The 26897-nt window shown below is 35.3% G+C and overlaps 1 protein-coding gene across 4 annotated transcripts in view; it reads right to left on the reverse strand.

The window, feature by feature from the left end:
* CASK (calcium/calmodulin dependent serine protein kinase) overlaps nucleotides 1–26897 on the reverse strand; it is a 442102-nt gene that overhangs the window by 249926 nt on the left and 165279 nt on the right. For all 4 annotated transcript variants that reach the window (XM_044670183.1, XM_044670184.1, XM_044670182.1 and 1 more), the window contains exon 3: nucleotides 2124–2229. In XM_044670183.1, coding sequence (XP_044526118.1) covers nucleotides 2124–2229 — 106 coding nt within the window. The remainder of the gene's footprint in view (nucleotides 1–2123; nucleotides 2230–26897) is intronic.

A 26897-nucleotide genomic window follows, 5' to 3' on the forward strand; every position in this document is an offset into this window, starting at 1 on the left:
TGAAACATGTTATATCAGTTGTCAGAGATACAGAATAAAAAATATATTTACTAGATAGGAATTTGTTTAATTTCAGCATGCATATTTCTTACAAGGGCTTGGTTCTTTTTTTCCTTTGCTACAATGGGAGGATGGCCAGAGGGAGATAGGATAAAGGGGATCTTCGAGGCATCTTGAGAAAAATTCAGTTAACAAAACCACAAAAAAACTAGGATAGCCCTGAAAGCTACAGGTTGAATTTTATTATATAATTACATAATTAAAAAAGAAAACCAAGCTGCATAAAATAGAACCATGGTTTCATACGTAATTCTCCTTTCCTATTCTTTGGGTATAATTTTTTCCATACTGTTTTTCAATTTTCCCAGCAGTTTTTGTCAAATAGTGAGTTCTTTTTCTAAAAGCTGGGATCTCTGGGTTTATTAAACACTAGCTTAAGATCTCTCTTTTCTGCCACCATACATATCTTATGCTTCTTAAGTCCACTAACATAAGTTTCTTCAGGTTAGTATATCTTTTTTGGGGGAAATCTCCTCAGTACAGCTCTATGTCACACCCCTGCCTAATACCATTCAATGTTTTCATGTTTTCTCTGAGATAAATATATAAATTTTTTAGACTGGCATTTGGAGAGCACTAATAAGTGAGGAGACAAAAATGGCATCACAGAATAAGATGCACTAGAGCTAAACCAAGAAAGGAACTTTTGAAGAGGTTAAGATTAGGAGGAAGAACAACCCAAGCACTGATGAAAGGCCTTGGAGCAGGAGATGTGATGCAACGTATAAGAAAAACAAGTAGGCCAGTTTGGCTAAAAATATTAGAGTAATATGAAATAAATTTGGAGACTATAGTCAGCTTATGAGGGTCTTTAAATGTCAAAAAGAGGAATCTGTACTTGGTTCTAGACAAAATTATGAGTCAATGAAGCTTCTTGAATAGGGTAATGGCAATGCCAAGCCAGGCCTGTGTATCAGGACTACCAATTGGTCAATTAAGTGGGAAATGGAGTGAAGAGGAAAGAAACTAGAAAAAGGGGGACTAAGTAGGAAGCTATTGCAGTAGTTGAGGACAAGGTAGTGAAGACTAAATAGGATGGTGGCTGAGTTAGTGAAAAAGAGGAACCAGATGTAAGGAGTTAAGGGGTAATTAGGAAATATTTGGTTATGAGAGGAAGAAAATGAAGAGTTGAAGATAACTTCAAAGCTATGAAGCTGGGAGACCAGATGCTGGTGCCCTCAAGAGAAACAGATCAGTTAGGAGAAAAGGAGATTTGGGGGATTGTGGGGAAGGTAAAGGAAATCAGGTTTAGACATGTTCAGTTTAAGATGACCAAATCAAGATTTCTAGCAGGTAGGTGATGGTATGTGACTAAGCTCAGGAGAGATGAGGAAGGATGAAGAAATCCTTTCACATACTACTGTCCTGTCTTTAAAACTACCTTGCATTTACTTTGTAATTATTCTCTCTATATATTTTTGTACATATCTAAATATGTACATATCATCTACCTTCAAAGAATGATATTTCCTTGAGAGCAGCAACTGTTGCTTTTTTGGTCATTATACCTCCAGAACCTAGCATGGGAAGCTGACAAGTTTATTGGGAGTATAGAGGGTGAAGAGCAAATGATTCATGATGGAGCCTTGTAATATATACTTTATCAGAACATGGAAGCAAATAAAATGAAAAGGAATGGAGGAAGATCAAGACAGAGAAGGGACACAAAAATCTGAAGAAGGCAGAATATTTACAGTAAGGGAGTTGTTAACAATGTCAAAACTGGAGAAAATTCAAGAAGGACAAGAATTAAGAAAAAGGCATTGATTCTAGCAATTAAGAGATGATTTATCCTGAAGAAATCTTTCATAAGTATAATGTCTGACTCATTTGTAAAATTTTAGGATGTCATGGTTTAGCCTTTCATTAGGTATAACAAATATAAACTTTTAATAATGTTTAATATTTTATTTTCAAATTCTTATTTTTTAATCACTCCAATTTCACATTAACAGACCTCTCTCAATTCTGTTATATGTAAAGAGTAAAGTTTTTAGTTTTTTACCCCCAAAGTCATTCAAAATCTTAAAAAATTAATGAAGTTAAAACTCATATACACTTACAATTCAAAAACCATATAAAGCATTCCATCTGAGCTATATGTCTCCAACAGTTCCACAATATGTGGATGCTTCAGCATATGACAGATACTGGCTTCCCGTTTCAGATCTATAAAATAAAAACACAAAGAGTTTCATCAGTTTTAAATGGACTGCAGCCAAAAGTGATTCATGAAAAAAATGGATGTGTTCTATGGTATCATGAAGATTTCTCTAACTAAATAATCCCCCTAGAAAACCTGTTATTTAACCCAGCCTAAAATATTTTCCCCTCAGAAATGTTTAAAACTATGCTTTTTATGCATTTTATCACCTTGAATTTACAGATTTTATAGTTAGCATATACTCAATCCTGGAATATTCATAGTATATAAAAGAAAATAGGGATTGAATGTGCAAACAAAATCTACAGTTTACTTTTGAAAACCCTACAACTACTTAGTTAAGTGTCAATTCTAGAATCTATACATCTTACTGGATGAATATTTTTAAATTAATTGCTTCACTTGCTTTTCCTGGCCCTTCCCAGCTAATGCCAAGATTCTAATGAATAACAAAATCAAAACTGTCAAAACAGAAAAGAAATAAGCATAGCACCTAATCAAAATCAGACAAAACAGGAGTTGGTAGTAATATAATTTTTCAGAGATTTTCAAAGTACTTCCCTTATTTATATAATATTGGTATCTTCTCATGCTCCTGATACTTAGTGACAGTTGATTTAGTACTATTAGAATCTTCTAGGTTAAAAAAAATAAAACTTTAAAAATTTCAAAGATCAGAAGAAGGATTCCAGCACAAAGGTATAAAAACAGACTCTCCTTTCTTCCTGAAAAAAATTTCCTTGGAATAGATGCCACAGAAACTGAAACAAGCCCAATGACAGAGTCAGGTTTCTTGATCTTGTGTGGAGTAAAATTTGGGGGGAGCTTGTACCCCCCAGAAATCACTCTAATGAGCAGACATGAGTCTTAGGTAGATGCTTGTAGAGAAAATGCAGCCTTTATTAGGAAGGGGAGAGTGGGGGAAGCACTGCTCTGAGTGTCAACCCAAATCAAGTGTCCAAAGACATTCACGCTGTATGGAGTGGAACTGGCTGTGGGGGAGCTCGTATGCCCAGATATCACTCTAATGAACAGAAAGATAAGATGCTGTCAGAAAAAAAGCAGCTTTATTTGGATAAAACAGTGGACAGCAGGGTAAGGGAAGAGAAGGTAAAAGGATTCTGCCCACAGAAGTGGCTTGCTCGGGGCAAAAATGTCCTCTCTTTCTCTAGGTACAATCACAGACTTTTATAATAATTCTGATGCAAGATTCTCTTCCTTCCCTCTGTCTAATCCTATGTGTGTGCATGTGTGCTTGGGTTGTGCTGTTTTAAGTTTTGAGTGTGTGGCTTTCAACATTATATACTTCTGAAGACCTTCATGATCAAGAAAAATTCGTGATTGTCATGAATTTTGAGCTTTTTAGGACAGTAAAGATACATTTGAAACTGCCTGTTCCCTACTCCTTCAGCTTATCTTAGAGTTGGCTTTCTTCAAAGGGTACAGATAAACTCTTCTGAAGGTTTTTGAAAACAGGTTAGGAAAACTAAAAATTTTATGGAGGGGCAGTTTTAGTCTAAGGAATAGTAATACTATGGGGTCTTAAAAATGGGGCTACAAGCCAAATACTACTCTGAAAATTATACAGTGAATCTCATTCCTCTCAACATGAATTCAGAATTTATAGGGATTTAACACAATGCTCCTCATCTTATTGTCTACACCTGTGTGTAACACAATGTCCGTGTATGCTAGATTTTCTTTATCTTGTCCTACCCTCTTTAAGTTTCCCAGAATTCTCAAAACCATGGGAGCATTCCTTAAGTTTGCAATTTCTAAGTTAGGTCAGAATTTAGACATGTCCAAGGTCTTTTTAGGCTGAACCATTTAGAACAGGGAGTTAAGATTACAATTATAAGTTTTAAGACCTTTCCCATGGGAAATGTGAATCTGTTTCCATGGGAATGAAAAAAGAAGGGGAGAAATATGGGGGAGTTTTGGCCTCATTAGAAAAGAGTAAATTAAAGGTGTGTAGGGGGTGTGTGTGTGTGTGTGTGTGTGTGTGTGTGTGTGTGTGTGTGTGTGTGTGTGTGTGTATCTGCTTGAGGAGGGGGATTTTTCTACTTTTCATAAGGAGAGATTAGTATCTCCCTGCTGAAGGGCACCTAACTCACTAATTTTCTATAGGAAGTTGCCAATCTATAATTACTAATACTAATTAATGTATGCTGGGAAATAATACATGATTTTATCCAATCTGAAGTCATGTGTGTGTGAGTATGGGGGGGGGGGAGAGAGAAAGAGAGAGAAAGGAAGAGGAAGAGGAAAAGGAGGAGAGGGGAAGAGAGAGATATCTTTAAATTTGAAAAGTGAAAATCAAAAGTGTGTGGAATGGGTTTTGAGGAGTATGCACTCCAGAATCACCCTAAATGAGCAGATAGGAGTTGTGATAGAATTGCAGATAGAAAAATATGAAATCACAGAAACCACTCTCAGGTGCTAGACATTATAAACATTTTTTTATTGAGGCTAAGTTAAATTCTCCGTAGGTGCTTAAAACATTGTCTTGTGTTTAGTAGATGCCTAATAAATATCTGCTGGTTAAACATAAGCTATAAATTAAGTATTATATTAGGAGCCATGGATAATGCCCTTGGGTTGTCTATTTTATTGGGAAGGCAAGGTTTAAATATAAGATACCAGAGAATAATGCATTCTAAAAACAAGTATCAAATCATATATATATATATACTTCGGTGTATTGGCTCCTAGGTGGAAGAGTGGTAAGGGTGGGCAATGGGGGTCAAGTGATTTGCCCAGGGTCACACAGCTGGGAAATGTCTGAGACCGGATTTGAACCTAGGACCTCCCATCTCTAGGCTCTCAATCCACTGAGCTACCCAGCTTCCCCCTAAATCATATATTTTTATATTATTAATGCTATGGGAAACCAAAGAAAGGAAATTATTTTGTTTCAACATACTAATTCCTGTAATGTTGCACCCTTTGCTTGTGTACAGAATTTGTTAATCTCAGTTAAGGTTTAAAATGACTAAAAAAGTGGTTTGAGACTTTCATTTTGCAATACATGAGTATTTCTAGTCACTTGAAGAAACAATCTAGCCTAAGACTCTTGGAGTCTTTTCAAAACAAAATGAGATTGACTTCTCTATAATTTTAAAATTAATATACATTTCTTTGTTGGTCATCTTCTACAATGTTCTTACTTGTTTCTCATTGTTTGCTTTTAGAAGTTAATGAAAATAGTCCTATACTGAGAGCTTGAGTGGAACATGTAATTTACTTCTCTTCTGCTCTGGTCTAATTTTCTTCCTTATTTAATTTAAAAAATTCACAATTCAAGCTATCCTGTGCTGTTTGTTAAAAGGAAAGCAAGCAAACAAACAAATAGAAGGGCAATTACTGACAAAGCAAAACCGATACTGAAAAAACAAAACCAAGAAATGGAACTGCAACCTTTTGAAACAAAAAGTTTGAAAACAACGATACTGTAAGTATTGATACAACTAAAACTGAGGACAGGAACAAATACAATGCGGGCTCTCATTATTTATTAACAAAGAGTCTGAATATAATAAATATGATATTCTAAAGTGGCTAACAAAATCAGAAAAACGTTTAGCACTAAGGATATACTATAGAAAAATTAAAGATACATATTAAGTTCTCTCAGTTTATATCCAAGCTGTTGGCTAATAAGAGATTTTCTTGTTTGTTCCAGAAGTTTCTATAATTTATATCCTATAGAACTAAGAGATAAGTTTTAAGAAAAAAATTATTAGTACAGATTCAAGCAATCTCATAGTTGGATGGGATCCTGCAGGCTACATAGTTTGTCATCCCATCTCATACAGGAATTATCACCTCTGCAGCGAACTGAGCAAGTGACCTGACATGCTGCTCAAAACTTTTCCTTGAGGGAGAATTCACATTACAAAGGCATTCATCCATTCCATTTTCAACCAGCTCTTTATTAAGACTACTGTGTAATTTACAGGTAGCTCCCTAAACTATGTAAAGAACCAATCGTCCATTTCTAGTAACAGCCTTTCATCTCTTTCTAATAATTTTCTTCTAACATTGACCCTTTCCACTCTATACGTGTTCTCTTCTCTTCACTTGATTGCCAAGTAAGCTACATCATTCTAGCTCTGCTGCTTCTTAAATAAGACTGTTAAATAATACTGTTAATGTGTGGCCTTGGACAAGCCAATTAAATTATTAGGGCCTTAGTTTCCTCATTTGTAAAATGAGTGCATTGGGCATCTTTTCATCTAAGACAGAGGTGTCAAACTCTTTCCCTAGCAGTTTAAACCATATTAAAATATGATTGGGAAATATTTAACAAAATAATTAAAATACAATAAAACAGATAATATAATATAATATAATATAATATAATATAATATAATATAATATATTTCATTTCAATACTAAGTTAATATGTAATCCATAGAGATCCTTATGTACAGATTAGTGGCCTAGTTTCTATGAGGTAAATGTCACTGTTTTATATAATATGTTGAGAAGAATTTGGAATCTGAAGGAAAGAGAATGGAAGAGAAAAACAAACTAGCTCTAGAGGCAGGAACCTCTGTTTAAGATCTCTGTGGTACCTTTGGGCAAGTTGCTTAATTTTTCTGGCTTTCACTTTCTTCACATATAAACTAAGGAGGCTGGAGGAAATGACTTCTACAGTCCCTGCCAGCTGTCAATCTATGACCTGATGGGGAAAAAAAATTAAAGATATTACCTAAAAGTTAGAATGTGTAAATAGGTCAAATAAAATGTCTAGAGTTTGTCTATTCATGAAATGATGGCTCTCTCAACACCAATTTCATCACTCCTATTTCACTGAACAACAATGGAGGAAATCACAAAACTATGATAGCTGGGTCCACTACACATTTGTTATATAACCTCAACTGGGGTTTCAAAGCAGAAAGACAAGCTGTTTACAACTCCCCAATATATCAGATTTACCACAGTAGTTTCTCCACACTTTTTAACCCCTCCTCAAACCTGTCATAGCTGTCAGTTTCCCCACCTTCTCAGCTAAGGCCTTTGCCTACTTTATTGAAAAAAACAAAAACAAAACAAAAACAAAAAACTGAGGCTAATCAACAAGAAGTTTTTCTCTTCTCCCTTCCTTTTCATTTCATATCAATTAGATGTCTTTCACCACTTTCTCCTCTATCACCTTTGTTTCATGTGATGAGACGGTCCTTCTCCATGACAAGGCAAATCAGTTTATGTGTACTCTTGATCCCATTCCATCTACTTTCTCCCAGAAGATTGTCCCTTTTATTATCCCAACTCCTCTCATTAATTTTCAAATAGCCAGCTGCCTACAAACATGCTCATATTTCTCTCATCCTCAAAGAATCTTTAATTGATATGTCTATCCCATATCTCTCCTCTCTTTAGTGGCTAAACTATGAAAAAAACCACCTACAATCAGTAACCCCACTTCTTTTTCTCTCATTCTCAACTCTCTGCATTATTATTTCCAACCTCATTAATCAATTGAAGTTACTCTCTCCAAAGATATTAGAGGAAGTTGGACGGTACAGTGGATTAAATGATGAATCCAGTCAGAACCTAGTCTCAGACAATTATAAACTATGTGACCCTCCAGAAGTCATGTAAACTCTGCATTAATTCCTCATTTGCTAAATGAAGATTATAGCACCTATCACCTAGGGTTGTGGTGCTGACAAAATAAGATATTTGTAATTTTTTTTTGCAAAATTTAAAAGCATTATGATGATAATCCAATAATCTTTCTAGGTTTTCATGATACTGTACTTTCCAGGTTCTCCTTCTGTTTATATCCTTTTCTCAATCTTCTTTCCTGGATCTTTATCCAGGTTGCACAACTAACCATGGTGACTCCCATGGTTCTGTGTTCAGTTTGCTTCTCTTCTCTCTATATTATCTTATTAGTTCCCATAGGCTTAAATTATTATCTTTGAATGGATGATTCTCATATTTGTTTATCCAGCCCTTTCTCCTGATTTCCAATTTCCTATCTCCAACTGCTGTTGTGAGGAAGATTAGTTAGTAATTAAGTATTAAGGTTGACCTAGGAGGAAGGATTAGAGCATTCCGAGATGGAATGAAGGAGCAGGAAGTGGCGTGTGCCCTGAGAGAGACTCCATTAGTGGTTGGCACAAACTGTTGCTAGCCCTGGGAGATCTCAGCCTGCATCCTCATTTCCCTGGGATCCTGAGTGGTGGTGGTTTCTAACAAGTGGACAAGAACTATAGAGCAGCACCAGGTGGAGGAGGAGTTTGGGATCTGGTGGACAGCATCTCAAGCACACCTGCTCTACTTGGATACCTTGGACCACCTTGGCTTTTGGCATCCTGAGATCATCTGTGGATTACCGTGAGAAACCCTCGAAGGCACCTACAGGCCCTTAGCTGTGCTGGTCAAACCCTGGCTGGAACCAGGTTTGATGCAGCCTCCCAGAGATTCCATTACTACTCCTTTGGGCTCTGCCTGCTAGATCACTAAGATTAGAGCAGAGAAGTCCTCCCCTTGCCCTGTGGTTTTGCCCTTCAAGTTTTAGAGTAAAATTCCCTATCCCACCTTTATTTTAGTTGAACATAATTAAACCTGTTTAAACCTTTTACCTTGCCTGTTGGTTTCTAAGACTCTGGCCTAGTGGTGAGCTGGTGACAATTGGTGACATTCTTGTCAGTTATCAGCAGCTTAGTTGTTTACTCTGATCTCTCCATCCTGGTCCTGTCTCTCCTACAACCCAGTGTGTGTACCTACAACCATTTAGATTATATTGTAACATCCCTGGTGCCTCCATCTTTTTAACACTGCCCACTGGATATCCTGAATCAGATGTCCCATAGACATCTTAAACCCAACAAGTACAAAATGGAATTATCCCTCTTCCCCCCCAAAAGGAAGGTATCATTGTCCTCCCAGTCACTCAGGCTCACATCTAGGCATTACCCATGACTCCTTTCTCACCCCTCATATCCAATCTATGAAGTCGAATCTAACCTTTCTCCTGCACATCTCTCATATATAGTCCTCTCTCTCCTGACATTGCCACCATCATGTCCTTATCTTCTTAACCTCTGAACTATCACAATAGCCTCAGGGTAAGTCATTTCCCCTCCTCCAGTTGGCCACTTGCAGTATTTTCTCCTTGGCCTGGAAGCTCTTGAATTTGGCTATAAGATTCCTGGGAGTTGTCAATTGGGGATTTAATGTAGGGGGTGATCTGTGGATTCTTTTGTCTATTTTGCCCTCTTGTTCAAGAATGTCTGGGCAGTTTTCTTGGATAATTTCTTTAATGGGATGTCTAAGCTTTTTTTTTTGGTCCTGGCTTTCAGGTAGTCCAATAATTTTTAAATTATTTTTCTTTGATCCATTTCCCAGGTCAGTTTTTTAAAATAAGATATTTCATGTTTTCTTCTATTTTTAATCCTTTTGATTTTGTTTTATTATTATTTGGCTGTCTCATGAAATCATTAACTTCTCTTGTCCAATTTTAGTCATTAAAGACTGATTTTCAGCTATGATCTTTTGATTTTCCTTTTCAGTTTGGTCTATCTTGCTTTTCATGGCTTCCAGTAGGTCAATTCTGGTCTCCAATTTGCTTATTACTTCATTTGATTTCTGTGCCTCTTTTTCCATTTGGGCAATTTTGTCTTTTAAGCTGTTATTTTCTTTTTGTATTACTTTCATTTTTTTCTCACATTTCTTCCCATTTTTCTTGTATCTTTCTTACTTGGTTCTTGAACTCCTTTTTAAGGTTCTCCAGAGCTTGTAACAAATTTCCACTTTGGGGGAGGAGTCTGGATGTGTTTGCTTATTTCTCACTCTCTTCTGTTGCTTCTGTAGTTTGCTCTTCTTCTCCAAAAGAAATTATCCAGGGTCAAGAGGTTGTTTTTTTTGTTTGTTTTGTTTTTTTGGTAGGGGCTGTTTTTTACTCCTTTTCCTGTTGGAGGATTTGAGATTCCTGCCTGTTGATTCTGACTCACAGGGCTTTGCCATGGGACTATCTTCCCTTTCCTGTCAGAGGCCTGAGTGAGAACTGGTAGATCTGTGGTATTTTTTGTGTAGCATGCTTCAAAGTGTTTTGCCTTGATGCTATCTTCCTCAGCAGCTGCTGGTGCACCTACTGCTTCTTGTTGTTGTTGCTGTAGCTCTAAGCCCCATCTCCAATGACTTGTATTTTCAAGGGTGGGTCTGTGGTATAGCAAGCTGCTCCATGTTTTGCCCTGAGGCTATCTTCTCAGCCTTGCTGCCACCACTGTGGCCATGCTGCTCCCTTGCTTCCAGGACTGAGCTCTGTGCTATTAAGCCTGTAGTCTCATTGCCAAGCCCTGACCCAGCCATCAGGGACTGAGTCTATGGTGCTTTCAGCCAGCCCCTGAGAATTTGGAGATTTCCCTGGACCTGGCTCTGACTGTTGTGGTAGAGGGGTGGGAGGAAGGGGTGGTCAGCCTGGTGCTTTTCCTTTGTAGCTTTGCCCCCTTATAGTGTGGAAATCTCCACTCACTGCCTACCTTTCATGCTATGTCCAATGAAATAGTTCCTTTACTTGTCCTGTTTTGACTTCTATCCTTTTGAGATCTTTGTAATGATCAGTTTGGAAGAAAATTCTGAGAGGCTCCAAGATTTACTTGCTACTACACTGCCATCTTGGCTCTGCTTCCTCCCTGTTTTACGTTTAAGGACTGAATTCTTCATTTTTAAAAATACTTTATTCCCTTCTACATATTCTGTGATCTAGTTACATAGACTTTCCCATTCCTCCAACACAAAACACGACCTCCCACCTCCTTCCCTTTTGGCTGCCTCCATGCCTAGAATATTCTCCTTCCTTGTCTCTGCCTCTGCTTCTTAGCAGAGGAGGACACACAGACAGACACACACATGGGGGGGGGGACCTAAACAGATAGAGCATTGGGTCTGAAGTCAAGGTGATCTGAGTTCAAATCCACAAATTCAGTCTCAGACACTTACTAGCTTTTTGCCTCTGGGAAAGTCATTTAGCCTCTATTGGCCCTAAACCACTAGAGAAGGAAATGGCAAACTGCTCTAACATCTTTGTCAAGAAAAGTCCATAGAAAATATTATGACGTTATGGTCCATGGAATCACGAAGGGTTGGAGAAGACTGAACAACCACAACCATATGTATTGTATTTTTTGGCATTTGCTTTGGTTTGCATATTGAAATTTCAGTCTGAAAGAGAATTTCCTTCACTGAGCCTTTCAGGAATTTTCTAGACTTCACTGTTATTCTAGTCATCAAATAACTGGTTTTATTTACTTTGTGGAAGGTTTAAGTGGTTATTAGGTAGTATCCTATGTAAGAGATCTTGCATCAAACCTGCATTACACCTGTATCAAAACAAAATGAATCAATAGGGGTTTTTTTGGCTTTGTTTCTGTTTTAAAGACTAAAAGGATTAAAATAATTTCTAGAATGCCTTCGCCCCAAATCACTTTTCATTCATTTGTTTTTAAATTTTTGCCTTATAAAAAATGGGTGCAATTTTACAATCTTTTCACAGTTAAGAATAAGGTGCTGATATTAAAGTTCCTTTAAATCAAAAAATTAAATAATTATCTGATAATTATAATAAAATACAGAAATACATTTTATATATTTTATAATTTGTTTTAAATATATGTATGTTTATACACACATATAACAAATAACTAAATTTTAACAAGAAAGTCATGTATGAAAATTTAAACAATATCATGATAAGAATCTGATATAATTTGATACTGTTACTTCGGGAGTTAGGGAAAAGAAATCACAGGATAATAGTTTTAAAGATATAATGAATTTTGGAGGTTTAGTCCAGTTTGTTCATTTTATAGATGAGGAAACTGAGGCCCAGACATATAACATAAGTGAATAACCTAATGCTCTTAAAACTCATTTGCTAAAAATTTTAAGGTACAGTGCTACTCAAGGTTTTCAACATTTCCCAATTATGTTAAGAATTTCAAATTAAAACACCTTTTGAAAAAAGTAATAAAGCTAACATGCTTGTGCTGGACTGCAAAATAGTATAATTACTAGGAACAAAAGTAAGCAATCTGCTACAGTGTCATTATTGGTTTAATTTTCTTTATAAGTACTTTAATTTTTGTTCTAATACTACATTAAAAATAGTTTTATTGGGGGCAGCTGGGTAGCTCAGTGGATTGAGAGTCAGGCCTAGAGACCTCCAGGAGGTCCTAGGTTCAAATCTGACCTCAGACACTTCCCAGCTGTGTAACCCTGGGCAAGTCACTTGACCCCCATTGCCTACCCTTACCACTCTTCTGCCTTGGAGCCAATACACAGTATTGACTCCAATACAGAAGGTAAGGGTTTAAAAAAAATAGTTTTATGATGAAAGAATGATAAAAAAAATTTGGTAAAATAGATGTATGTTTCATTTAAGTCTTGGTGACTTTGAAATTATAGCACTTTCTATAATTCAATCACTTCTGAAACTTCCTAGTATAGACTGAGGTTCTAATTTAATAAGTATTATCTAAAATAAAATGTAATTTGATCAATTGTTAATGGAGCATTTAAAAACACTATTTCAAAGTGTTTGTTTTTTCCCCATAATCAACAATAAAAAAACAGATCATTTGAAATAATTTTATTTTCAGTCTATTTCTGTTCCCCCCCAGTATTTCTTCTTTTTCAATTTAATATGACTCATTAATGCCATTAATAGTGATCCTTTCTGAAAGAAAATGCTAACTTCATAAAGATATAGTAAACTTTCAGAACTAGAAAAAGTTTGTGTGATCCTATTTCTTGTAGGCTATATAAGATCAGACTGGGGCGAGTGGAACCTTTAGAATGTTGGGAAGCTGGCTTGAAGGACACGGACCATCAGTTGAAGGGAAGCAAGGCATCTTGGGAAGGAAGAACCTGAACTGAGGGGCTTTTATATGGGGAAGCTCGGGGTGAGAGGACAAATGTAGCCTGCCCAGTAACCAATCAAAAGCCAGCCCAAAGGGTTTCTTGGACAACTATGACCCAAAGCCTGGTGTTTCCTGTCATCTTCAACCACCAACAAAAAGAGATTCAGGTCTCTATTCCTGAGAGGTCTGCAGACTCTGGGAACCTCGGAGTGGACCCTGAAGACTCTTAACTCTTACCTGCCTTACATAAAAGACCCTGTTATACTTCCAGTAGTATAGATTTTAAATAGGTTAAGAAATAGGGGAAGGGAAGGTGAATTTCTGGTTTGACCAATTTTGGCCAGCCAGAGAGAAGGACCTTTTGGGATTAGATATTAGGGATTCCTAAATACCTCTACCTTCTCCCACCTTCAGCTACCTTAATCTTATTACAATAAAAACTGATTTGCAGTCAGATAAAGGAGATTTTGTTCCGGGGATACAGAGGGACCAAGGGGTATGAGAGGCTAGCAGATCAAGTCAGACTCTATCTGAGCAGGACACCCTGCTGTGCCGTTTTTACCCAAGGGGGAGGCTTTTGCCTGAAGAGTATCTGGGCTTACCCAGCCAAGAGTACTACCGACATTACCCACTAGTAAAGACCCCTCTCAAGCTACCATCACTTGCTCATTCTCTAAGAATTTCCCTTTGTCCCAGTAACACTGATATATATATACACATATATACACATATATACATATATACACATATATACACACACACACACACACACACANTCAGCTACCTTAATCTTATTACAATAAAAACTGATTTGCAGTCAGATAAAGGAGATTTTGTTCCGGGGATACAGAGGGACCAAGGGGTATGAGAGGCTAGCAGATCAAGTCAGACTCTATCTGAGCAGGACACCCTGCTGTGCCGTTTTTACCCAAGGGGGAGGCTTTTGCCTGAAGAGTATCTGGGCTTACCCAGCCAAGAGTACTACCGACATTACCCACTAGTAAAGACCCCTCTCAAGCTACCATCACTTGCTCATTCTCTAAGAATTTCCCTTTGTCCCAGTAACACTGATATATATATACACATATATACACATATATACATATATACACATATATACACACACACACACACATATATATATATATATATATATATATATATATATATATAGAGAGAGAGAGAGAGAGAGAGAGAGAGAGCTCCTGATAGACATTTACACACAATTTTTACCATCCAAACCCTCTCAAAATATATCAATATTACAGCTACTATATTTTTTGTGTTTACTCTAGTAAGGTAAAATGTGAGACTGCAAATTTTATTTTTGGTAGTTTATCTAATGCTTTAAAATTTTTTTCAGATCTGTATACTGTTGGGAACCTATAATACATAAGGAAATCCTGTATCCTTCCAGTTATTTTACTTATAAGCAAGGATTGTCTTGAGAGTAGTAATTCATAGGTAGTATTTTCTGAATGATGGACTAGAGATACAGTTTACTACAATGTATAAGTGTCGTATAGGAAACACTATGGTGTTAGAGGCAGGAGGGAAGGTAGAAAAGAACACAGTGAAGAAAAGGATACTAAGATGCAATATGATACAAAGAGAATTTATTCAACAAACATTCATTAGGCATATACTGGCTTCTTGTAAAATGGAAGCACATCCCTGAGGTGGTGTCTAGATGGTAACTTATAAGCTACAGTAGTAGGAAGAGCCAATCATAGGTTTACCTCTAGAAGCTGAGACATTAGTCACACCTGATTGGTCCTTATCTTTGGGTGCAAGTAGAAAAATAGTTCAAAGGTGTTATTATTTGGATAGTGACCATGCAATCTATTAGACAACACCTGAATTTAGTATTATTTCTATAAACATTCTTTGCCTTTGTAAATATAATATGGAGAAAATATTTTTTATAGTATAAGAAAGCAGGGAAAGAAGAAGCAGGTATTAAACGTGGGCTGCAGAATATGTGTCTCAAAAGTCTTGGGGCTGTTTTAAGCTATTGAAGCTTAATTATTTAAGGGGGAAAGGCTTAATGCCAAAGCTTAATTAATTAAGACTTCAATAGGTTAATTAATTAAACATACAAAATCTTTCTATGGTGGTAGCAAGGGGAAAAAATATCAGGTAACTTGGAATCTGATAACAACTGACTCAAAATGAAGAGAATCAAGCAAGCTTAAGATCTAGCTCTGAAAAGCTTACATGCCACTGTGAAGAAAAGAAGTCATTCTCAACTTTTTATGCTCATTTACTGTCCCCTTCACCCAAATGTTATCAGTAATCAAGTTTTGTCAATTTTACCTCTTTCTGAATATTTCTCACACCTACCTGCTTTCTCTCCACTCACACTACATGAAATCAAGTCTTCCTCATCTCCCTCCTCAATAGCCTATTCATTGCCCAACTGATATTCCTATAGCAAAAAAGAGTAAATCCTTCTTTATAGCCACTACTAGACAAATACAGATTCCTATATTTAACATTCAAAGCTCTTCACAATCTGGTTCCAGGTCATATTTCCAAGTTACTTTTCTACATTACTCCCTTTATGCCCTACAATCCATTCAAATTTGCCATATCTCAGTTTCCTTTATATAATATTCAATCTTTTGTCACCATGCCCTGGCGCAACCTGTATCCTCACACCTAGAATGCTCTTCTTCCTCTGCTCTGCCTCTGGGAACTGCCACCTCCCTTCAAGGCTCAGCTCAAATGCCACTTACTTTAAGAGGCCTTTCATAGAGTCCCCAAATATTAGTTTTCCTCTCAAATCATTTATGTATATTTCATATTTACTCATCTAAAATGTTTCTTCCTAGGATAATATTTGGGAAGTACTTTGTTGTAATAGCTCATTATTGGACCTACAGTAGGTATTTAACAATGTTTACTGAATTAAGAAAGCCCTGAGCCCAAAGGCAAGGCAAGAGTTCCTTTGAAACAGCTATGAAAAAGTTACTAATATAATCTAGGTTGATTTTTTTTAATGTGGCTAAAGTTATATGTTAAGAATAATCTTATCAACCATAACCAAGTATCATTTGCAATGGGGATAAAAGCTTTCCCAATAAGATCAAGGGTGAAGCAAGGATGCCCATGATCATCATTATTATTTAATATTGTAATAGAATGCTAACTTTAGCAATAAGGGAGGACAAAGAAATTGAAGGAATCGAAGTGGGCAGTGAAAAAACTAAACTATCATTCTTTGCAGATGATATGATGGTATATTTAGAGAGAACCATGGCAATACAACGATCCAGGATAATTTTGAAGAACTTATGACAAAGAATGTTTCCAGAAGAAACAATGTTGGAGTCAGAATGCAAAGCATACTATTTTTCACTCTATTTGTGTTTTTCTTTTGGAGTTTTGGCTTTAAATGAGTATCCTCTTATACAATGACCAATATGGAAGTAAGTTTTGCATAATAATACATGTATAATCCAGATCAAACTGCTTGTCATCTCTGGAAGGGGGGAGGGAAAGGAAAGAGGGAGACAACTTGGATCTTATAACTTCAGGAAATGTATGTTGAAAATTTTTATTATTTGTAATTGGGAAAATAAAATATTTTTTAAAATCTTACCCCTCCTCCAAAGAATAATTTTATAGCAGTATATAGAAAGGAATGACAGAGAGAGAGAGAGAGAGAGAGGGAGAACTATTAGGAGGCTTGTATTCTAGGCCCTAACAGATCTAATCTGCAAAGCAAGGTGACAATATCTCCTTTTAGGTTTCTAGGGGGTAGTCCTGAAAGATTGGGTCAGAAGGGTTTTCTAATGCCAGAATTTATTAGCTCTTATCAGTGTTCTTCCTCCACTATCAATTGATATGAAAAAGCAAACCATTAACTGTAAAAAAAGGGGGGGCATTTTCTATCTAAGTAAAATAGTACCAGCCACTACAAAGCATTTCTCCATCACTCTAATGCATTCAACCTCTTACAAAGAACAGGAGAAAGAAGGCTTGAAATTATAGTACAGGTAGCACAGTGGTAACTCAACTTCCAACTAACTCTTTTTTCTCTCCTTGATGGAGTTTTCATGAGATCCTCCTTTCTGCTGAACTCCTTAGAGTCTTGTTTTTCCTCAGTGTGTCTAGTTGGTTGCCACTTCCCACTGTAGACAGTGATACCAGTCACTGTTATTTTGGGGACTGTTAGGATGGCTGATGAAAAAGTCTCTACAATCTAACCCTCAGAAATTCACAAAGTCTTCCTCTGATCAAAGTTAAAGGAGAAGAGAGAAATGGGCAAGGCACTCTCCATCTTCTCTCTTTTTCTTCCCTCATTCCCCAAATCAAATCTTAGCTAATACTGCTTTCTTGTGTAAGGATGGGATTTGTGCAAGGGGGATGGGACAAAAGGAGGCAGAGTTGCTGACAGTTGGTGACGGTTGAGACCAGGGAGATTTTGGGAAATTCTCTGAAGGAAGGAGGAGGAGAGGTCTTCTGGCATAAGACTAGGAGGAGAGAGGAGAAGGACATCCCAGTTCAGATCCAGTCCTGAGGGCTTCCTAAGGATCTTTCTTTTGGCAACTGAAACCCTGATTCCTGATCAAAGCCATTCCTTCCCATTTCACCCATCAAGACTTCAACTATAGAGTCAGCTAAGTTTTTGGACTCCATTTTGGGAGCAATCTCTTAGTCTCCTTCTCCCATTACCCAACCATGCTGAGAGACCCTTTCCAGTCTAACTTACAATTATAGAAAAGGACAGAAATAGGAAATAGAAAGAGAAAGAGAAGGAGAAGGGACAAGGGGGAAGAAGCTTAGGAGTGAGAGCCATTAAAGTTCACATCTAAGCAATGGACTCCATAAGAATAGAGAAGATGGCACCCCAAAATCTCTCTGCCCTTCACCCCTTTCACCAATCCCAGAACTGAGAATAATAAAAGCCATTCATCAGTCAGATAGTGATCCAGAGTACCTGAGAGACTACTAGGGAAAGAGGAACCACATCTTGGTCTGGCTGCCTCCACCTGCTATGAAGATGACTGACCTCGGGGGAGGTTTGTATGAACACCATCCTTATTCAGGATTAGATTGGGGTACCACATACCTCGTCTTATAGGGAAGCCTCGCCCCCCAACTCCTGTGGGGCAGCACGACCATCCAGGTCCCCCAGTTTTGGGGAGACACCCCCTCAAAGTCTCCCAGTATATATTCGGGCACAGGGGAGAGCTGGAAGAGAGACTCACCACATAGACTCTCTTTCTCCCCTCTATCAAACACTGGTTACTGGCTCTCTTTATTATTACACTCTCATTTAGCCTTTCAAATAGTTTAATGTTCAATTTCAAATTAGATTGCTGGTTTTATGCAAGTCCCATAGGTTATATGAGTCTTCTTAACCAATCCAAATGCATGCAACAACACTGCTTTTTATTCATAAATTTCAAAGTGTTTTAAATGGATAAATAACTTTCTGAATATTGTATAAAGCTTTTGATTCAAATGAGATTAAGCATCCTGGTTAAGTGCAATATCGTGTAAGGTATTTTCAGTGGGTGACTGATTGACTTAATTCTCATCTTTACAATAAGATCATGAATCTAGTACTGAAAAGGACCTCAGTTGACATCTCACGAAATCCCTTATTTTATGAATAAGGACTCTGAAGCTCGGAGAAATTATTCCTATTTTGTGTTAGAAAGAATGGGAGAAATAGAAGAGGGGAAAAAATGGATCCAACTGGAGAAAGAGATACGTGGAAGTTTAGGTTGGAGAGGTAGGAGAAAGGAGAAAAAGCACCCTGCTGAAAAGTACTCTCTGAGGAAGAGGTGTGTCTAGTTTGGAAGAAAATCACATGATTTTAAAAATCCAGATGGGGATTTTGTGAGAGCATTGTGTCTCTTTCATAGGAAACAGGGAATCCTTAGGGACAGTTGGCATGCATATTGGTGGGAAAGCTATTCATGAGATGGCACAGTTTTCAGGAAAGATGCTGATCATTTAGGAAACATTAGGTAGGAATGGACTAAATGATTAGGGACAAAGGGTAATTTCTACTATTCAGAGCTGCTTCCTTTAGATGCTGCTTCTCTCACAAATTAATACTAATAAGGATAAAGCAGAGGAGAAAAGGAAAAGATGGGAGTTTATTTTTTAAAAATAACATCTAGTATTGGTTAGAAGAGAGTACTTAAATCTGATATGTTTCAAGAACTTTAACCTTATGAGGGACACAGAGAATAAAAAAGAGAACAAATAAAGTTATAGTCCATTAATCAGAAAATAATACAAAATCAATGGAAAAGAATGAATAATGAAGTAAAAATCATTTTAAAAAGCTACAGGGAAAGTAATAAAAATCATTTGGAGGGAAGAAGAGAGGGTGAAAAAATTGTAAACTAGCCACTTAGTGTGGAGAAAAAGAAAGGGCAAAAAATGAGGGGACATACATAATTAGGAAAAACACAGATAAACAGATTGGAAACAAAATAGAGTAAGAAAAACTTACAATAAAGTTAAAGTACTGTAATAAAAGAGGAAGGTACTTTTTTAAGAGGAAGAGAACACAAAACTAATAATCCAATAAAATGATTAATAATGAAAAAGAAAGCAAAATCCAAAATGGTGTTTATAAGATATACATCTAAAAAGTATACATATACAGAACAAAACTAAGAGATTATAATAAAATTTATTATGTAGTAGGTGAATTACCACCCAAAATAATGAGCTGGAACCAATCTTTTAAACAAAGCAAAAATATAAATTATAATATCAATATATAAATAAGAAAACTAATTCCTAAATGAAACAGGCAATGTACCAATATTAATACTAAAGATATACATACCTAATGACAGTGTCTAAATTCATAAAAGATAAGTTATCTAAATAACAAAATGGTTTAGTAACAAAGTAATTAATATCTAGAAGAACCTCCCAAAGCATATTCAAAATCCACTTAAATATAATTACAAAATGTTCCTTAAAGAAGTAAATAATAATGATGGCTATTTGGTACTGATATCTAAGTGGGGAAAACATAATAAAATTAATTGCCAAAATTGGTGCTATAGCAATCAAACTATAAAGGAATACTCTACAGAGTTGTACAAATCATAACAAAACTGACTGGGGGTATAAAAATTCTAGAATCTCAAGTAAAATGAAAAAAGTGAGAATGAAGGAATACCCTTACCAGAGCTGATATCATACTCTAAAGCAGTAATCATCAGAACTATTTGTTTAAAAATTGAACAACTGGACATAATCCAGTCTGTAACTAAACTCAGTATCATACAGACCCTTTAGGGAAGGGAAAAATCATTCCCAAATACATAAGTGGTCAAAGGATATGAAAAGACTCAGAAGAATGGCAAACTATTAACAATCATATAAAAGAATTCTCCAATTCACTAATAAGAGAAGAACAAATCAAAACAACTCTCAGGTTTTTGTTTCAGATTCAGAAAATAGGCAAAGATGATAAAAGATAAGAATGGTGACTATTAGAGGGGTTGTCGAAAGCTAGAGACAGACGCTATGAACCTGCTTGACCATCCTGGATAGTAATTTGAAATTACGTGCAAAAATTACTCTAATCCAGAGTGTTAGGTATTATATATCATGGAGGTAAAAGATAGAAAGAAAAGTCTGATACACCAATATATTTATTTTTCTTAACTCTCACCTTCCCTCTCAGAATCAACACTGGCAAAAGAGCACTTAGAGTAATATATGTTAATTGACTTGCCCAGGGTCACACAGCCAGGGAGTGTATGAGGCTAGATTTGAACCTAGAATCTTTGATCTCTAGGCCTTGGCTTTCTATCCATTGAGCCTCCTAGCTGCCCCCACACCAATATACTTATAGCAGTACTATTTTTTTTAGTAGCAAAAAACCTGGAAACTAAAGACACACCAATCAACTGGGGATTAAACATATTGTGGTAAATGAATGCGAAAAATAAATGCTTCTATCATCCATCCATTCATATCCTTACTTTGGGCCTAATCCCAAATATTATAATTTCAGATTTGGTTTCTGTTTTGTTCTTGTTCATTTACATTATTGTGGGCATTATGCCATTTTCTTGGTTCTCCTTGCAGAATATCATTGCAATGTAAGAAGTAAAAAAATATAGATATGTGCTTCTGATGCTGAATCATTTGAGAGTACCAAAGCCTTTGGTGGTAAGAACTTTCCTTTCTGGGTCTTAAGAAGTTGTAACTATAGCAGTTGAAGGAGTAGTTTCCAGTCTATACCTTTACAGAGGTTGCTTCTCAGGACAATGGCCCCAGATAATGATACTGTTAAATCCAAAGGCTCTTGAATTCAGGGTCACTGGTTAGTTTTGCTGAACTATTTTTTTCTTGCTCTCTTAAATTTATTTTTTAAATGAGGGATGGCTCTGTGGGAGGCAAACTGCCAATAAACCAGTAAATTTAAGAATAAAAGATATTAAGTAATTTCATTTAATCAAAAAATAAAGGTATAAGTAAAGGAAAATAGGAATCACCATAAAAAGAAACTAAATGATTTTTTTAAAGAGGTGAAGGCACAGAATATAATTTTTCAATTAAAAATTTTGCCCAAATTCAAGTTGTATTCAACTACTGCTTTTCAAGATATCATAGAATAGGGGCAGCTGGGTAGCTCAGTGGATTGAGAGTCAGGCCTAGTGATGGGAGGTCCTAAGTTCAAATCCGGCCTCAGATACTTTCCAGCTGTGTGACCCTGGGCAAGTCATTTGACCCCCATTGCCCACTCTTACCACTCTTCCACCAAGGAGCCAATACACAGAAGTTAAGGGTTTAAAAAAAAAAGAGATAACCAGGGATACTTCATTATGTTAAAAGGTAGCACAGATAATAAAATGATATCAATACTAAATATATGCACCAAATGATATAGCATTCAAAATTTTAAATCAAAAGCTATAAGTGTTAGAGGTGGAAATAGATAACAAAACTGTGATGGGGGGGATTTTAAATATTCTCCTCTCATAACTAGATAAATGTAACCAAAAAATAAATAAGAAAGAAGTTAAGGAAATTAAAAAAAACTTAAATAAGTTAGATATAATATCTGGAGAGAACTGTACAGTGATAGAAAAATACCTTTTTATCAGACACATGGTACTTTACAAAAACTGATAGGAAGATATACAAAAACATATGAAGACAAAAATTTATAATTAAATGCATCTCTTTCAGATTATAATGCAATAAAAACTATATTTAATAAGCACTCATGGAAACATAGAAAAAAATAATTGGAGACTAACTTAATCTTAAAGGGTAAGTGGGTTAAATAACAAAATCATAGGAAACAATAATTTTATTAAAGAAAATGAAAATAATGAGACAAGATACCAAAATGTAAGGAATACAGGAAAAGCAGCAATTAGAAGAAAATTCATAATTTTAAATGCTTATATAATAAAATGGAAAAAGAACAGATAGATCAATTGGGTATACAATTTTAAAAATCAGAAAAAAATTAAAAATTCCCAATTAAATTCTAAGTTGTGAATCTTAAGAATTAAAAGTGAAATGAACCAAACTAAATGTAAGAACACTATTGATTCATAAATAAAACTAAGAGAAAAAAATCAACAGAATTGATAGATCACTGGTTAATATGATTTAAAAAGGGAAGAAAACCAAATCACTATTATCAAAAATGAAAAAAGAATCTCTGATGAAGTTGAAATCAAAACAATGAGTAGTTATTTTGCCCAATCTGATATTTAATGATTTATGTTTATGTAATTATAACATTAAAATATCTAATGATTTAAGTTAAATGGATGAACACTTACAAAAATTTTTAATGACCAGATGAGTAAATGGAATTTTTAAATAAACCTGTTATAGAAAAAGAAACTGAACAGGCTATAAAAGAACTTTCTAAGAAAAAAAGCATCAGAAACAGATGAATTAACAAGTGACTTTTATCAAACATTTAAAGTTCATCTAATTCCAATATTAAACTAATTACTAAATTAATTCATTAAATCAAAATAATTAATGAAAAATTAACAACTGATAAAGGAGTCCTGCCAACTTCCTTTTAATGAAACAAAATGGGATAACACCTAAACCAGGATGAACAGAAAAAAAGAGAAAGAAATTTATAGGCCAATTTCATTAATGAATACTGATGCAAAAATTCTAGATAACATGGTAACCAAAAGACAACAATATATCCAAAAAAATTTATACATTATATCCAAACAGAATGTAGGCCAGGTATCCAGGGATGGTTTAATGAAAGGATAACCATTAACGTAACTGATTAAATTAACAAAAAGTAAAAAAAATATGATTATATCAATAAATATGGGAAAAGCTTTTAACAAAATACAACATTCATTCCTATTGAAATACTTGAAAGCATAAGTATGAATGGAATTTTCATTAGGTTATCAAGAAAACCATCAGCAAACATCTGAAATGAGGGTGACTTAGAAGTCTTCCCTATAAAATCAGGAGTAAAACAAGGATGACCATTATACCAATATTATTTAATACTGTACTAGAAATGCCAACAATAAGATAAGAGAAACTGAAGGTATCACAGAATAGGCCAAGAGGTAATAAAATTTATCTCTTCAAGATATTATGATGAGACAGAAAATTCTAGAGATTCAACTAAAAATTAATTGAAACAATAAATAATTTGAGCAAAGTAGCAGATTGTAAAAAATAAACTGATATAAAGCACCTATATTTCTATATACCTAATGAAAAAGGGAATTCTTAATCCATTTCTCTAATTTAACTGGGGACCTGGAGGTCCTTTTACCATAGCGATATGTAAAGATATACCAGCCTACAGTGAAAGGAAGTAGAAACCAGAAAGACAGGAAGTGAGGTAAGAAGGGGATATAAAAAGACAGTGTGAAGACTGAGAGGGGCTCTTTGATCTTTTTGGGTTGGGAGGTAGTTGGTCATTGGTAGTTGGTCATTGGGGGTTGGTTGCTGGTGGTGTGGGTTGGTGATTAGTTGGTGGTTGGGATATATTTATAAAGAGATAGTAAAAGATAAAATAAAATTAACCATAGAGGGAGCAGCTAGGCAGCTCAGTGGATTAAGAGTCAGGCCCAGATATGGGAGTTCCTTGATTCTAAGACAGATGGTAAGGGTTTAAAAAAAATAATCATAGATAGAATTTTAAAAATATATACCTAGCAGTATATCTTCTAAAACAAATCTAGACACCCTATGAACATAATTATAAAATGCTATTATATAAATGAAGTCAGACTTAAATAATTTGAGAAATATTAATTGTTCATGGGTGGGCAGAGACAATATAATTAAAATGATAATCTGACCTAAATTGATCTACTTATTAAATGTCATTCCAATTAAATTACCAAAAAATTATTTTGCTGAACTAGAAAAATGATAACAATTCATATGGAAGAAGAAAAGATCAAGAATATCAATAAAAAATGTTTAGGAAGGAAATCTAGCAGTATCAGATCTCAAACTATATTATAAAGCAGTAATTAACAAGCTATCTGGTACTGGCTAAAAAATTAGGGAACATATCAGTGAAACAGAATAGATACACTAGAAACAGCTGTCAAAGATTATAGTAACCTTTGTTTGACAAAATGTTCAAGTTTTTGGAATAAATATTCACTATTTTGACAAAAATTCTTGGGAAAACTAGAAATAGTTTGACAAAAACTAGATATAGACCAATATCTCATACCAAGACAAGACTGAAATATCAAAACAGATATATGGCCTAGGTATAAAGAAAGATATTAAAAAGAAATTAGAAGAAAAGGGAACATAATACCTCTGAAATTAATAGATAGAATTTATGAATAAACAAGAGATAGAAGGCATTGTGAAATGTAAAATGGATAATTTTAAATACATTAAATTAAAAAGGTTTTGTACAAATAAAACTAATGTAGCCAAGATTAGAAAATCAATAACTTGGGATGAAAATTTAAGTTTCTCAATTTTAAATATCATCTAAAATACATAGAGAACTTTGCCAAATATATAATATGATCCATTACCCAAATGATAAATGGTCAAAAGATATAATGAGAAATTTTATTTTTATTTTTTAAACATTTATTAATATTTATTTTTTAAAAAAGTTAACATGGTTACATAATTCATGCTCTTAATTTCCCCTTCACTCCCCCGAGTTCCCCCCTCCCTCATGGCTGATGGCTATTCCACTGGTTTTAACATGTACCATTGATCAAGATCTATTTCCAAATTGTTGATAGTTGCATTGGTGTGGTAGTTTCGAGTCTACATCCCCAATCATGTCCGCCTCAACCCATCTGTTCAAGCAGTTGTTTTTCTTCTTTTTCCACTCCTATCGTTCTTCCTCTGAATGGGGGTAGTGTTCTTTTCCATAAGTCCCTCAAAATTGCCCTGGGTCATTGCATTCTATTTTACCACACTGTATTTGTCTCTGTGTACAATGTTCTTCTGGTTCTGCTCCTTTCACTCTGCATCAATTCCTGGAGGTCTTTCCAGTTCACATGGAATTCCTCCAGTTTATTATTCCTTTGAGCACAATAGTATTCCATCAACAGCATATACCACAATTTGTTCAGCCATTCCCGACTGAAGGACATACCCTCATTTTCCAGTTTTTTGCCACCACAAAAAGCGCAGCTATAAAAATTTTCGTACAAGTCTGTTTATTTATGATCTCTTTGGGGTACAAACCCAACAATGGTATGGCTGGATCAAAGGGCAGGCATTCTTTTATAGACCTTTGAGCATAGTTCTAAATTGCCATCCAGAATGGTTGGATCAGTTCACAACTCCACCAGCAATGCATTAATGTCCCAGTTTTGCCACATCCCCTCAGGCATTCATTAGTCTCCCCTTCTTTCATTTTAGCCAATCTGCTAGGTGTGAGGAGATACCTCAGAGTTGCTTTGATTTGCATTTCTCTAATTATTAGAGATGTAGAACACTTTCTCATGTGCTTATTGATAGTTTTGATTTCTTTACCTGACAATTGCCTATTCATGTCTCTTGCCCACTTATCAATTGGGGAATGGCTTGATTTTTTATACAATTGGTTTAACTCCTTATATATTTGAGTAATTAGACCCCTGTCAGAGTTTTTTGTTATAAAGAGGGGAAATTTATATTCTTGAGTGCATGTATTAACAAATTAGGGAGGGCAGAGATTAATGAATTGGGCATGCAACTTAAAAAATTAGAAAGCGAGCAAATTAAAAATCTCCAGATGAAAACTAAATTAGAAATACTAAAAATCAAGGGAGAAATTAACAAAATTGAAAGTAAAAGAACTATTGAATTAATAAATAAGACTAGAAGCTGGTATTTTGAAAAAACAGATAAAATAGACAAAGTACTGGTCAATCTAATAAAAAAAAAGGAAAGAAGAAAACTAAATTGATATTATCAAAGATGAAAAGGAAGACCTCACCTCTAATGAAGGGGAAATTAAGGCAATCATTAAAAATTATTTTGCCCAATTATATGGTAATAAATATAGCAATCTAGGAGATATGGATGAATATTTACAAAAATACAAATTGCCTAGATTAACAGATTAAAAGAAATAGAACACCTAAATAATCCCATATCAGAAAAAGAAATTGAATAAGCCATCAAAGAACTCCCTAAGAAAAAATAGCCAGGGCCTGATGGATTCACAAGTGAATTCTATCAGACAATCAAAGAGCAACTAATCCCAATACTATACAAATTATTTGATATAATAAGCAAAGAAGGAGTCCTACCAAATTCCTTTTATGACACAAATATGGTACTGATTCCAAAGCCAGGGAGATCAAAAA

The sequence above is a fragment of the Gracilinanus agilis genome, chromosome 3, assembly GCF_016433145.1.
Source record: "Gracilinanus agilis isolate LMUSP501 chromosome 3, AgileGrace, whole genome shotgun sequence".
Classification (NCBI taxonomy): Eukaryota; Metazoa; Chordata; class Mammalia; order Didelphimorphia; family Didelphidae; genus Gracilinanus; species Gracilinanus agilis.